Source organism: Pyrus communis, chromosome 2 (genome assembly GCF_963583255.1).
Source record: "Pyrus communis chromosome 2, drPyrComm1.1, whole genome shotgun sequence".
Taxonomy (NCBI): domain Eukaryota; kingdom Viridiplantae; phylum Streptophyta; class Magnoliopsida; order Rosales; family Rosaceae; genus Pyrus; species Pyrus communis.
In genome coordinates, this window is record NC_084804.1 from 540,001 (window position 1) to 555,320 (window position 15,320).

Here is a 15,320-nt window from a genome sequence, read left to right on the forward strand (position 1 = left end):
TAGCTTCTTGACCTGCAAGCAAATTTTCAAACTCAACAAGCGATGGTTGTGTCGGCCATCCTTGTATAGCGGCAATGAACCCTCGATATTCGGGTCTCAAACTATGGATAATTATTCTCTTCATCCTGGTTTCCCCAATAGGAGCTGTTGGATCTAATTCTGAAATTTCGCGGCATATCGACTTCACCTTGTGAAAGTACTGGGCAATCGTCATGTCACGTTGTACCATCGATAGCAGCTCATTCTCGAGAAGTTGCAATTTTGTATCGTTCATCTTCGAAAAGAGTGTAACAAAAGTGTCCCATGCTTCCTTTGGCGTTTTAGCATCCCGAATGTGCTCCAACATTTCTTCTTCTATTGTGGTCTTTAAGGCAAACATTGATTTGCCTGCTTTAATTTTCCACTTCCGCAAGACGCCGTTAACATCTTCCGCTGCCGGTTGTGTAACTTCACTACCACCGACAACCTCCCACAAGTCTTGACCTTGAAGGTAAGACTCTATACACGTTGCCCACGTGTTATAGTTTTGGTTGTTGAGCTTCTTGGTTCCTCCAACAACTTGAAGATCACCAATCGTATCGGCAAGACTTTGACTACACTGAACAAGCTTGAGTGACTACCGTGCAGAGTAATACACTACTCTCGACACAAAGAAGCTCCCTCTCAAGGTTTGTGATAACCCCAGCAATAATCTCAAGAAATTTTTTCTGATGTGGAAGATCAGTCAAAACTGCAACCACAGAGCATACTCGGAATTTCAAGAGACTTTACAACCAATGCTCTACCAAGAACGATCCCTGACCGACTTGGCTCTGATACCAATTGTTGAATAAGAAGAGTATCCAAGATAACTCTAATGATCCCAAGAAGAAGAAAATAGAGCACACTATTAAAGAAAGCTTACAAAACAAACTAATTAGCAAAACTTTTCTTATTTAGCTCTAGGCTTTGTTTTTCCTTGGATGATTTACAATGCTTGAGGACTTGGGTATTTATAGCAAACCAAATGAAAGCTACACCACACACTTACTTCACCTACAACATCCACCTACTTCACCTACAACCTCCACTTACTTCACCAACCTCACACACTTACTTCACCTACAACATCCACCTACTTCACCTACAATTGACATTGATTCTCAACAAGCTGAATCTCCGCAGAAATTTGTTCTTTCAGCTTAACAACAGATTCAGACAATGACTGCACTATAATCTCCAAAAATCGCCCCTTCAGATTACCTTCATTGGCATTGGGGACAGCTACTCTGATTCAAACAGGTCCCGGGTGCTGTGTCAGAAATTGATATTCCGGAATGAGCATATAATCGTCAAGCTTCTGCCGCTTTGGCTCAGGCTCTTCTTCCGGACGTCGTGGACGGGCTTTCTCAGGGGGTGGGATAACCTGAGGCAAAGGCAATCGATTGCATCGTAGGTAACGGAGCATGAAGAGGAATATAGGCACGAGGAACTTGCATAGGTGTAAAATACGGGACTGTGTTTAGAGGAACACAAGGTAGATTCAAGGTCGAACCAGGTGGTGGGGGAAGAGGACGAACTGAAGGCACAACCAACTTTGGAGGAGGAGCTGCTGACCAGGAAGGTTCCTTGCACCGTTTTTAGGAACATAGTTTTGATTAAAGCCAATGCTTCCAGTGTGACCATCCCATATAACCTGCTTTTCTTGCTCATCTTTCATTTTTTCGATCTTAGCCTTGATAACATTAGAAACCTCTTCTTCTGTGGTACCAAAAATATCAGGACGGGATCTTGCAAATGTTCCTTGAGATTTCGTCATCCTGAGCCAGAGTAGTATGCCGAATCTTAGCAAACATCCTCTCTTTCTGCTCTTTGAATTTTGGATCAATGAGAGAAATCCTCATGTGCTCGACATCTCACTGATTGGAATAAGCTCCCCTTTCGAGCCACAAACTGGGCTGTCAACTTAATAATATCAAACTCTTCCCCAGTAATAACTTCCGGAATACAAACAATATACTGCTTGGGTTCCGGTGTTTCAATCACCTTTCGCACCGGTTTAAAGTGGGCAGAGGGATCAGGCACTGGTGTTCCTGCTGTTAGAATTCCTCTGTCCCATATCGGCCACATCGGCCAAAAAGCTTGAGAACAAGCCTTTTAAATAGAATTACCCACTCTAACCAACATCGAGGTCTTTTGTATTGAAACCTCACATCTGATGGATTGAGCAAGTGACCAAGTGGGGATAGTATCGGTGTTATTGGAGTGGATCCATGGCCCGTCTACCTGAAATTTAAGAGGCACCACCGACTCCAGCAGAATCTGAAGGTTGCTGATTCCTATCCCGGAATTAGGACAACCGATGCTGATAATACGCATGGTAAGGACTTAGGGAACTCAAAAAATGGAACTTCGAATTTCCAGCATTTTCAGCCACAATTCTTTTCACGAATTCGGGTCCCTTTTTGGCCATGAAGTGGGCAGTTTTGTCGACTATGGTTCTGATGTCTTGAAGAGGACGTATCATGCCGATAACCCTAGTGTGCGACATCGGTTTCGACTCCGGAATGGCAAGCGCGAGGCTTCCCTCGGAAGGAGGATCCTGTAACAACGACATTGAAGATAGAATCGAACCCAGATGGAATTCCGAACACCAGAATCGAAAAACGGAGACAATTTGTAATCTTTTGAAGTATTTGGATACTAATTACAGTAGGAAATCCAGAATCCTAAATCCTAATGGAATCCAAGTTCAATTAGAAAACAAAAAACAGTTGCGATTTTGCAGTAACAGTCAAGTTCCCGCCTATTTTCTCCAAACTTTGGGCTTAGCCAAGCCCAACAAGTCTGATACCTTTTTTCTAAAAGCTCGCTAAAACATAGGCTCAAAAAAGAATACTTCTCTTCTCTCTTGATTGCTTGGAAAATTATGATTGCTCGGTATGTTCATTTTTTTTTTCATTATTATTAACAAGTAAAGGGTTCGAAATTTTACAATAGTTTAAGAGAAATGAGAGTTTCGAACCTATGTCGCTTCACCCATAGAATGCTTATTCCAATTATTCCCATCCTCAGCTTCTTCGTGTTCAATAATATTTATGATTTTTTTCTTTGTTTTACGAATATAAATGAAATCCGAAAAAAGCGTAGGCCTACACATTAAAATTCATATCAAACATATGAAATTTTAATAGTGAGATTAACTAATGAACTCCTTGATCATGTATTCATTCCTTCTTTTTCTTTTCTAAATCACAACTTTCCTCGTTCAAAGTAAGTATACATTGTCATTAAAATAAAAATTTTGTTATGTACGAACATTAAAATTACTATGTAAGGGCCTGGCTATGGTTCAATCACTCTTAACGACCACCTAAAATATCATCATTGTTCGTACCTAACGCGTGTTTGTATCGACATCGATAAATTATCCAGGACCATACTGAGGTCCTAAGAATGATTGATTCTCAGTTGTAGTTGTATATATTTAATGTACATGTCCATTATGGTCATATTACCCATCAATCGTGTCATATTGTCATATGTTTTGTTATTATATGAAGCATGCATGAGCTTCGTTTTTAAACGAGATGGTTCAATTAATGCCAAATTACCTATCTATCCTTCTCTGTCGCACCCACTATTTTCTCTCCACCGACAACTTTTTTTAATTAACCAAATCATTAAAAAAATTATAATTATAGGTGATTCCTTAATAGGACACTAATCGGCTTCCTTAATAGGACACTAATCATATCGAGCCAATAGCTTCGTGACAAAGTGCCCATTTGAATATAAAATTTGCATGTAATTTATTTTTATAATTCACTAATGCTATAATTATTTTAAACCTAATCGTTATTCTTTTCTTTCGATGAAGGGCGATTGTTGTTTGTTTGAATGAGAAGATTGAAGAGACATTCAAGGTTTTTTATGTTTGTGAGAGTATTTAAACAATGCATCCTTTAATTAAGACACGTTTTTTTATGTTTGTGATTGTATTTTTGAAATGAGAAACATAAGGTTTCAGGCTATTAAGTAGACCGAGCATGTCAGATTTCAGGCTTAATTAAGATTAGAAAACCTCAAGTGGTGTGTAGTTCAATATTATTGTGGACTAATTGGCCCATAATCCAAAATTGTCACACTAATTGGGCCCAAATATTGGAGCTCTGACTAATTTTAGAGTCCTAAAAGCAAAGATTAATCTTGAAGAAGACTAAAGAATAAAGGACAGACAGATGCAAAGCAACTACTAAGTACTGAGATTAAGGTAGCGTAATTAGAAAAAGATACAGCAAGCAAACGTAATTTCCAAATAAGGACGCAATTGCAAGAATGGAAGAAGAGAATCCCTTGCAAAAGAAAAAGCAGAGAAGCTTTACCACCTCCACAAACTATGAGGATGTGAAACTAAAGTCACAATGTTTCGCGTCACTTAATTCGTGTTATCTACGAATTTAACTTGAAAATTTGTATGAAGATGCGAAGATAAAAAAGTCTCGCATCGGTAAAAAGAGAAACCTTACAAAGACTCATATTACCAATTGAGAAATGTTAATGAAACTTTCTCAAAAGTGAGACTCTTCATGGACTCTTCGTCACCTCATATTTGTGACGCAATTCCTGTATCAACATTATAAAACAATGTGCCAAAAACATAAGATTATAGAGAGTTTATGAAGATAATCCCACTTTAGCAGAGTCTTCTTAGCATCTCTCATTACCAATTAATTTTATAATAAAATATCAACTTTCTTGCAAACTATGGATTCCAATTGCTATGTCTGATTTTGGCCTAACGTAGTGTCCATTACCAAATCAGCCCTTTGAGAAATTAAGGTTGGCAAGGACTTTTTAAAATTTGGTATTAGAGTCCAATTAGTAAAACTAATGACTGGATTAGATTATGTTGCCCGTTAAATCACAGCCACCCCATTTTGATTAGTCATTTGATTGTGCAGAAGCAGACTAATGTAATGGATTCAATGTTGACTATCTTCTGGTATGGCATATGGGACCCCATGCCAATTTATTATTTTTGGTGGAAACTTGACCAACAAGTTTGATTGCGAGAAAAAACTGCCACAAAAGTCTACTAATGCGTGTTTACTTGGTAAGGTTGCCCTAGGAAACTAACTTTGTTTCTATAGGTTTCTAATGACAGTTGCTAATATTAACTTGGATTTTCCCAACTTTCGTATAACACGGTTGATAAAATATTATGTAAATTGTCTTAATTTAACTAGAATAATTTTTACACTGAATCGTATCGAATGGAGTTAGTGAGAAAAACATAAAAGAAATAGATGTCCTTTGAATAATATAGACGGAGCTCTACACATTTTTCTTTTTTCTTTGCGACGGAGGGAAGGGGATCTTGTTCGGATCCCTTTCTCCTAATCTATCAAGTTTGGAGATCCGAACCGTTGAAATTTGATTAAACGATTACAAATAGGAGTCCATTTTAAAAGTTATAATAACTTTAACTGTTGGATTAAATTTCAATGACTGGGATCTTGGAACTTAATGAATTAGGAGGAAGGAAGAGAATCTCTTTCCGCGGCCGAGTTGATCACCCTTCAACATGGAACGGGAATCCATCAAGCGGACAGCAAAGCTTGAGGGGCAAAATGGTAAAATCACAGGCTAATTGGTGAGTGAGTATGTGGGGTGGGACGCATCACATCTACCATGAGCCATCATCAAAACAGGGAAAACCACAATCGAGTAAACTTGCTGTACGGCCATCTGAAGACAGCGGACACACACGTCATTATCACAAAACGTCAGACCCATTTCCGTCATTTGCTTCACCTTCTTCCTCAAACTCCCACCATCACCATTCACACCCTCACTGCCACTCTCTCTCCTCCTCACCAGTCCTCCATCACTCTCTCTCTCCTCGTCAATTGCAACTCTAACTTCTGCAGCTGCTGCTAATACTTCCTCTCTGTAAAAAGCCCAAAAATGGGTAGCCGAATCCCATCTCACCAGCTCAGCAGCGGGCTGGTAGTGTCGGGCCGACCCGAGCAGCTAAAAGAGCGCCAACCGACAATGGCGTCACGCGCCGTCCCATACACTGGCGGTGATGTGAAGAAATCTGGAGAGCTAGGCAAAATGTTCGACATACAAATTGCCGATAATCCTCTTTCTGCCCCATCCAGCGGACCTCCTCCTCCTTCCAAGCTCTCAGGCTCACGCCCTTCCTCCTCCTCTCAACATAACAGCGGATCCGTCCGATCGGGGCCCAATTCCGGTCAGATTTCTAAGAAATCCTCCGGCCCCTTGACTCCACAGCTTCAGGTAACTGGCCTTATCACCTCCGGCCCATTGGGCTCGGGCCCACTAAGCTCCGGGCCCAGGAGGTCGTCCGGCCAGCTGGAACAGACGGGGTCGATGAGCAAAAGCAAAGTGGTGTATGGGTCGGCGGTTACCACCTTAACCGACGAGGTCAGGGTGGGGTTTCGTGTGTCAAAGGTTGCGGTGTGGGTGTTCATGGTGGTGGCGGCGATGGGGTTGCTAGTGGGTGGGTTTCTGATGGTGGCCGTCAAGAAATGGGTGATTCTGGTGGCGGTGGCGCTCTTTCTGGTGCCGGTGTTGGTGGTTATTGTCTGGAATTTCGCGTGGCGAAGAAGAGGGCTGCTAGGGTTTGTGAGGAGGTACCCAGATGCTGAGCTCAGGGGTGCCATTGACGGACAGTACGTCAAGGTTACAGGGGTAATTTCACTCTCCCCATCTCTCTCAGTTTTTCCTTTCCTTTTCCATGTTTATTTAGTTGCTTGCTCGCTCTTAATACAATTGGGTTGCTCACTTGCTCTTGCTATTTAAATTTGATACTTTCCCAATTTGTTATTTTCAAGATTTGATTAGGGATATTTTTGGATGCTACATATTAAGCCTTTTGTTTTATCTAGCGTTTATAGTTTTGTTTCGAAGACTTTGTGGGTCAATTGTTTGATTTCGACAAATACTAAGAGGTTGGATTATCACTGTCAATTCGAATGTTTCTGGTTGTGTATTGATGTATACGGGCATTTGGTACCACGTAGTAATTTGAATCATGACTAGTGGAGAAGTTGGAAGTAAAACAATATTGCAGACGCCGGTTAAGTCAGTTGGCCATGGCAGTGTGTCTGGCTCTTTGCACCCGAGTTTGAATCTCCCTCCATGTAGATTAAAATGACGCCTTATCAAAAAAGTTAAAACAATCTTGGATTTCACCGTAGTAATAAATCTTTTTATTCTACTATGATGGTTTGGTTTTATTCTTCTTTGCTTGTTTTTCATGGGTAGTAATATGTGGATATCTCTGCATGTAGGTTGTTACCTGTGGCAGTATTCCGTTGGAATCATCCTACCAAAGGGTACCTAGGTGTGTATATGTTTCCACCGAGTTGTGTGAATCTAAAGGATGCTGTGTGCGCAAGTCGGAGAAAAAAAAATCTAGACATTCAGAGGTTAGTTGTCAGACTATTTGTGCTTATGTGCTCTGAACTGCGTTCATTGTCAAAGTTTGACTGACGATTTAGAATAAAGATTTGTGTATACTGCACTCGTCGATCTGACAGGGCCTTGAGAAGTGAAACCCAGTATATACATACATATATGTGGATATATGTTCATACACTATGTAAACTTAACATTTTAGGCATGCAGTACCAGATAAAATTAGCTCATGCGATTCATGACATGAATATAGCCAGATATGAGTATACCTGAAAGATTTATGTATGCATTTGTTATCCTCCACTGGTGGGCAAACAATTTGAAACTCTTGCTTGGATTTTTGTTGGGGTAATAATACAGTATAATTAACCTGAGTTCCACAAATGGTGCCATCTGCACGTTGTCTTTTGCAGTTTGCACTACCAAAAGATTGCATAAGCAGTTCTCTGTTTACTTTAAAGACTTCAGTCAGGCTGGAATATTAAAATCTAATATTTATGTTTTCTTCTGAACAGAAATATGTGTCTGACTTTTACATATCAGACTTCCAATCGGGTTTAAGAGCATTAGTGAAAGCTGGCTATGGAGCCAAGGTTGCCCCTTTCGTAAAACCAGCTACTGTGGTGGATGTGAGAAAGCAAAACAGAGAGTTATCTCCAAGTTTTTTGCGCTGGCTTGGTGAGCGCAACCTCTCTACTGATGACCGTGTAATGCGCCTCAAAGAAGGGTATGCTGCTTTCTTGTTTCTAGTCATAATTTTTACATGGTCAGAGATTTTTGCATCTAATTTGTAACTAGAAACTCGTATATGATTATACAAATTGTGAGGTTCTGTCCTTCACAACTTATAGGCTTTTGAGAATATGTTTCCTCCTCGTCAGGTATATTAAAGAGGGCAGCACTGTAAGTGTGATGGGGGTTGTCAGACGCCACGATAATGTGGTCATGATTGTTCCTCCAACGGAGCCTGTGTCAACAGGCTTTCAATGGTTTCGCTGCCTTCTCCCGACCTATGTTGAAGGTCTCATTCTGACGTGCGATGATAATCAGAATGCTGATGTGGTTCCTGTGTAGATATATTCAGTTTCATGATAGTTGTTTTTAGAAGTGGGATTTGCATGTAAAAATATGAAGGCTGAAACCGAAGGAAAAAGCACATACGACAACTGGCTCTGTTATTTCCTTCGTGGTTAAGTGTTGTAAGCCTAAAGGTGCAGTTCAGATAGACTGAAGATAGCTTACTCTGGATTAATATGCTGTGAAGGTGGTAATCTAATAGGGCAAAAAGGCCCGACGACCACCCTTTGAAGAAGTTTGTAGATGATGTAACGTCGGAAATCAGGATGCTCTGATTTCGTGTACATAAGTCATAGCTTCATAGAGTGCCCAAAGGGGTTCCGGCTGCCTTTCGTCTGATGCTCGATTGCAGCACACAAAGTAGTTGCTAGGGTTTCTGTGGTTTCCTTTTTTGGTTATAAACCGTGCGGCCTCACGTGTATTTGTATTTCTTCTTTTAATGTGTATTGTTTGTGACAAGAAGGAAATGTTAATATTCTATTAAGCATGGGATTATGTAGCGTTAATGTTTCGTGTCCAAGATTGTAAATGCAAAATTTACTCTACTTTCGAGATTTATGTGTATTATTATATCTTCCGGTATCAGATTGGAAAGAATGACGAGACATTATTAGACGGCAAAAATTAACGTTGAAAATCGATAGGAGTGAATTTTATTGATATTTGCTTCAAGGCCCAATAGTTATTATGAAAAAAACACTTGTTCTTGTAATGATTCGAGCAAAAACATGTTGATAAAGAAGGGAACTAGAGTCTAGAGGGCATCCCTCCCGCCACAACTATAGTTTCTCCGGTTATGTAAGAAGCATCATCGGATGCCAAAAAGGCAGCGGCAGCAGCCATGTCTCCGGTGGTACCGAGCCTGTTGAGTAACGTCTTCTCCTCGAGGGCCTTCCTCTGCAACAAAATACCATTCGAGTTCAGCCAACCACAAAGGTCAATGGCCATTGCCCAAGATCCGTCGGAAAGGAACTATATATCCCAACGTTGGCCTTTATATATGCGCACATATATACTTACCACGGCATCAGTTTCTGTAATGTATGAAGCAAAGTTTGTAGGAACAAAACCCGGAGCAACACAATTTACACGAGTATCTGGTGCCATGTCACCGGCAAGGGCCTAAGTAAGACCAGCAAAGAATAAGCTGAAGAAAATGTGTGGCTTCCAGAGCTGAAGAAACAAACGGTGTAAAACAGGAACCACCTACATACCTTGGTTAGCCCAAGAAGGGCTGTTTTAGTGACCCCATACATAGCCATGGCAGCTCCTGGTGGATCGTAGCCAGCAATTGAGGAAATGATAACAACAGAAGAACCCTTCGTCAAGTGCGGAGATGCATCCTGCACATATAATCTAGTATTATAACCTAGCAAACAACACCAAAAATTTATGCATATCGAATATGTGAGGAGAGGACAAAATAAGTCATATAAAAGTCCATATCGGCAACTGTTAATTGCAGCTTGAGCAGAAAATTTCCATGGGAAAAGAGCTCTTGGCTGTTCGATCACGCCTTCCTGTGGCCTTTTACCTTGAGAAGAAGTATAGTAGCTTTGACGTTGATTTCCCATAGCTTGTCAAGCACAGATTCTTGGGTTTGCAATATGGGGTCAACTGATGGATTGGCAGCAGCGTTTGATACTACCACATCTATTTTTCCATATTTCTGCAAACAAATCAGTAAAATTCAAACGTTCAACGGAATGACATTGAAGAATCATTGAAATGGAGAAGTAATTGTTTACAAGGAAAAGAGAGAGACCATCTCATTTGGAAGATGACTCAAATCAAAGGTTGTAATCAAGTATTTTTCGTAGTTTTCTGTTTATATTCCGCGTCTTGCTTCAACAGTGAATGTAAAATCATGGACTCGACGAATGTTCTTACCTGCACAGTCTTGTTGATGAGATTCTTCCTTTGTTGCTCATTTGAAACGTGGCAAACGACTCCCAGCGCCCCAATTCCTTGAGCTTTAAGTTTCTCAACTGCTTCATCAACGTTTTTCTGGAACAATTTGATCAAGCAAGAAAAAATACGCATCAGCACAACCATTAAAAAACAGCATAAAACTCAAAACATGTACCATTTAGCTTGATTGAAGTTCATGATATGCAGTATTTAACTTTCCTCTCTTCATCTTTCCCGGGGATTAAACAAGAAGGGACTGCTGTTAGAAAGGCTAAGAGCACATTTTGCCAACTTAAAATGACTGAAAGCTTTTGGTGAAAATATTTAAAAAACCAATCTTAACTAAAAATGCAAGTAAATTTTAGAAAAACATTTAGAAGTGATTATTGAAAGCTACACATAATTGGTGTTTTTTTGCATAAAGCACTTCAAATGCTTTTGGACACAAAAATATTTTTTTTTCTAAAAACATTTTTATTCATTTTAAAAACACATACAAATGAATCTTAAGACTTTTGATCATAGAAGCACGTTTGGAGAGCATTGAGGAAGCACTTCCCGGTGCTTTGTGTAAAGCACTTGGATATTTAATTAAAATAATAAACTATTTCTAACATAAGTACTTATAAGCAGAAGTGCTTTCTCGAGAATCTGTCCCAAAAAAGCCTGATTTCATTTTCAGCAATCAACCACACACAACGAAATTCAGCGGTTCAATTTTCGATCCCAATATCCACGGAAACCAGAAAGAAATCAAATTTAACTAAAATTGAAGAAAAACCCAGATGAATTTCATGTAAAAAGGCCAAAGATTCAGTAGGAGAGGATTGATGATGTCGGAGACTGACCTGCTTGCGGGAGGAGATGACGACGGAGGCGCCTTCCAAACCCAGGCGCTCGGCGATGCCGAAGCCGATGCCCTGAGTGGAAGCCGTCACAATCGCTACCTTGCCTTGGAACCTCCTCCCAATCTTCGATTTCTCCATTTTTCTTGGGTTTCTCCGTAACTAGACAGACTTGTTTTCCTTAGCTGAGCAAAGCGCGGGCAGAGACAATATTGCTTCGCTCATCTCTTTTTTTTTCCTTATTTTTTTAACTGACAATTATTGCCTCCTGACACCGAGGAAAACGGTTTAGAAGCCAATTACATACTTACCCGCCTCGTTTGGCTGTTCGTATAACAAACCGGATTGTACTAATAATTCGAAGTCACTGTTTGGTGTGTTTATGTACCAAATAGTCACCGAATAATTAATCTGACCCTACCAGTTTTATACGGCACATGCTCACTTATTTATCCTCTCCACAACTTCCGTGGTATTAGTCGAGTTCTTCGTTTTTTTCCAACAATCTCCCGTTCGCTGCACATTGTCCATGAAGTCCTTCCCATGGACTGGATCTAATCGAAGGACTGACAATTGTAGAAATGGAAAAGATAAAGACTGAATTGGCCATCCCAGAGATTCCACTACCACCCTTCTCCTTTGTCTCCTCTCCACCCTTCGAATTTGGAATTGAAAGTTATGGCAATGATTTGAGATTTCCACCAGCCTTCTCTCTTCTTCATCTTCTGTCTCAATTTGATTTATTGGAATTGCAAAGAAAAGGCTTTTTTCTTAATCTTGAGATATAAATAGGACAAACCGGCTATATCACTATGCATAAAATTGAAATTATTAAAATACCCATATATAAATACTAAAAATTATCAACTCATTGCATTACTTTTCTCGGGAGAAAGGGAAGCAGAGAGAGCTCTACATTTTTGGGTTCTGAGCTCAAATTACGAAGAAAAGAAAGTTCAAAGAGAGGCGAGAAGAGTGAGCTAGATTTTGGGTTGGCCTTATACTTTTGATTTTGAACAAAGGGATGCGAGAGAGGTGAGAGGAGTGAGCTGGGTTTTGTACCATATTTTCTGTTTTGATTGGAAAATTCTATTTTTTCTGGCGACCGAAGCTTCGGCAGACATAGTAAGGTAGGGTGTTTAGTTCCAAGTTTCTATATCAATTATTTATGGAATAAATGGGTTATTTGTAAGATGAATTAACACTTAGAAGTTAAATTAGGGTTTGTGTTTCATGTTGGAGCCTATGGGTTGTGGAATAAACTTTACTTTTTGATGTGCTACAAATTGGGATGGAATAATTTCTAACTAACTTTTACCTGTTGTGGTTTACTAATACATCTATTTATTGATGTAGCACTACTCGGACCTCTGCTGAAAACTTACAGTAATCACTTGCAAATTCAAATATTACTTTATAAGTTGGGAATAATATATCGGATATGATGCATTATCTGAGAATGAAAGCTATTCTTCTACATAATGGAATATATACAATCAACAAACAAAAACTTTAGCATATGGAATAAAAGGCTTTTTCAAAGGTGTTTTCCAATCTAGTGATTTCCCACATGGTCAAAATTTCAAAGTAAAATAAAAGGAATTCATGGTTGATATCTACATTTAAAAGAATAAAAGGTTTGCAACGCAAGGCATATTTCTTCTGCATTATCGGAGAATGAATGTTATTCTTCTGTATAATGGAATATATACGATCCATAAACAAAAGCTTTAGCATATGGAATAAAAGGCTTTTTCGAAAGTTCTTTCCAATCTAGTGCTTTCCCACATGGTTGAAATTCCAACGTAAAATCAAAGGAATTCATGCTTGATATCTACATTTTAAAGAATAAAAGATTTGCAACGCAAGGCATCTTTCTTCTGCATTATCTGAGAATGAATGCTATTCTTTTGCATAATGCAATATACACGATCAGCAAACAAAAGCTTTAGCATATGGAATAAAAGGCTTTTTCAAAATTGCTTTCCAATCTAGTGCTTTCCCACAGGTCGAAATTCCAAAGTAAAATAAAAGGAATTCATGTTTGATATCTACATTTCAAAGAATAAAAGGTTCGCAACGCAAGGCATCTTTCTTATTCTCATCCGCATGTTGCGGGGACTTGTGGAAATGACTGGCTTAGCCCTGTCTTCCTACGTATATATAGTGAAAACATGATTGAAGAACTGCACGAAGAGATGGAACCGGCAGCAAATACGTCGTTCCCACATAAGTATCAAGACATTCTAGGAGATTTTAAAGCACGTATCGACACGCCCTCACCTGAAAATGTCCGTTTGGCGCTCGGAGGAACAGGAATTTTCGACCAACAGAGAAAGGTGAAATCCATGCATTTAACTTTTTGACAATTTTAAAAAGAATTTCCCACTCTTTGTTTTTCAGTTTTTTGTGTGAAATTATCTAAATGCTTCAGAAACGTCACTGAAGTTTAGCACACTCGTTTTCTGCGTCTGGACACACCTGTTTGTTTATTGCATTAGAATATTTGTTTAAACAAAAGGAGAATCAATTAAACGGCAGAAATAAACAGGACGTGCAACAGAAGAAAATGGGTGTGCGAAAATCATTGCCTTTTAAATATATTAAAAGATGAACTCTTAACACAACAATCATGTTTATCCCATTATTTTCTGGACTATTATTAGCATAGGTATTGGGTTGATGACAAGGGCAGGAACTGTTTTATGGTGTATGCAAGAGCTCTCAGAATCGCTTGGAGTGGAAACAGACGTCAGTGGCGCTGGTACACCGAGAGAGAAAACAACAGGTACCGAAAACTTGAATCCGTATATCACAATTGATATCGGTTACTGCTATATAGTAATCGGTCCTAACTTAGGGTTTAACTGCAGCGATGTCCTCGTTGAGGTTGCTGAACTGTTACGTGCATATTGGCTAGAAGTGCACGGGGTTTTTGAGACCGGGTACCTGACACCCGGTACTAAGTATGAAGTTTCATATGTGATCAAGATGAAGGAATCAAGCTCCGGATGGGATGATAAGGTCGACTTCAGCCTCACTCTCCCTCAGAACCCGACGAGGGGCCTGAATATCAATAAAACAGATCTGAAGCAGATATCAAGGGACGATTGGATTTCTATACGTGTTGACGAATTTACATCTGGGCAATCTGGCAAGATGGATTTTATGCTCCGTCAACCTGGGAGACTGAAGACAGGGCTTGTTATCAAGGGTGTCACCATTCGTCCTACAACCTAAGTTGCAGAGGACCCAGCAACTTCCATTACGAGCAGAGAAATAACGTTCTGATTTTCACCATTTCTAACATAAGTACTTATTAGCAGAAGTGCTTTCTCGAGAATCTGTCCCAAAAAATCCTGATTTCATTTTCAGCAATCAACCACACAAAACGAAACTCAGCGGTTCAATTTTCGATCCCAATATCCACGGAAATCAGAAAGAAATCAAATTTAACTAAAATTGAAGAAAAACCCAGATGAATTTCATGTTAAAAAGTCAAAGATTCAGGAGGAGAGGATTGATGAGTGTCGGAGACTGACCTGCTTGCGGGAGGAGATGACGACGGAGGCGCCTTCCAAACCCAGGCGCTCGGCGATGCCCAAGCCGATGCCCTGAGTGGAAGCCGTCACAATCGCTACCTTGCCTTGGAACCTCCTCCCAATCTTCGATTTCTCCATTTTTCTTGGGTTTCTCCGTAACTAGACAGACTCGTTTTCCTTAGCTGAGCAAAGCGCGGGCAGAGACACTATTACTTCGCTCCTGCTTTTATTTATTTATTATTATTTTTTAACTAACAATTATTGCCTCCTGACACCGAGGAAAGCGGTTAAGAAGCTAATTACATACTTACGCTTTGATAGCTCGTATAAACAACCGAATAGTACTAATAATTCGAAACTATTGTTTGGTGTGTTTATGTACTAAATAGTCACTGAATAATTAATCCGGTCCTACCAGCTTTATACGACACACGCCCACTTATTTATCTTCTCCACTACTGCGGTGTTATTAATCGGATTCTTCGTTTTTTTTCTAACAATCTCTCGCTCGTTGCAC

At 39.7% G+C, this 15,320-nt stretch overlaps 3 protein-coding genes and 1 pseudogene across 4 annotated transcripts; 2 read left to right on the forward strand and 2 right to left on the reverse strand.

Annotated features, from left to right (window-relative positions):
- The window catches only part of LOC137726890 (probable splicing factor 3A subunit 1), a 5,686-nt pseudogene extending 3,090 nt beyond the window's left edge, over positions 1-2,596 (reverse strand).
- A 3,082-nt stretch (positions 2,597-5,678) lies between these two features.
- On the forward strand, positions 5,679-8,983 carry LOC137726449 (uncharacterized membrane protein At1g16860-like). Of its 2 annotated transcripts, XM_068465383.1 has the most exons (4): positions 5,682-6,699; positions 7,302-7,439; positions 7,944-8,155; positions 8,310-8,983. In XM_068465383.1, the coding sequence occupies exons 1-4, from the start codon at positions 5,950-5,952 to the stop codon at positions 8,500-8,502; spliced, it is 1,293 nt and encodes a 430-aa protein (XP_068321484.1). In that variant the 5' UTR covers positions 5,682-5,949; the 3' UTR covers positions 8,503-8,983. The 2 variants fall into 2 exon arrangements, with proteins under 2 accessions (XP_068321485.1, XP_068321484.1); XM_068465384.1 differs by lacking the exon at positions 7,302-7,439 and having other exon boundaries at positions 5,679-6,699.
- A 152-nt stretch (positions 8,984-9,135) lies between these two features.
- Positions 9,136-12,075, reverse strand: LOC137726451 (tropinone reductase-like 3). The gene is made up of 6 exons (XM_068465385.1): positions 11,265-12,075; positions 10,396-10,512; positions 10,040-10,174; positions 9,720-9,848; positions 9,526-9,627; positions 9,136-9,402 (listed from the first exon to the last, which is right to left on the reverse strand). Exons 1-6 carry the CDS (start codon positions 11,400-11,402, stop codon positions 9,253-9,255), a joined length of 771 nt encoding a protein of 256 aa, XP_068321486.1. The 5' UTR covers positions 11,403-12,075; the 3' UTR covers positions 9,136-9,252.
- Positions 12,076-13,465: 1,390 nt separating this feature from the next.
- Positions 13,466-14,555, forward strand: LOC137726452 (protein PHLOEM PROTEIN 2-LIKE A1-like). Its single transcript, XM_068465386.1, has 3 exons — positions 13,466-13,600; positions 13,933-14,049; positions 14,135-14,555. Exons 1-3 carry the CDS (start codon positions 13,551-13,553, stop codon positions 14,499-14,501), a joined length of 534 nt encoding a protein of 177 aa, XP_068321487.1. The 5' UTR covers positions 13,466-13,550; the 3' UTR covers positions 14,502-14,555.
- The last annotated feature ends 765 nt before the right edge of the window (positions 14,556-15,320 follow it).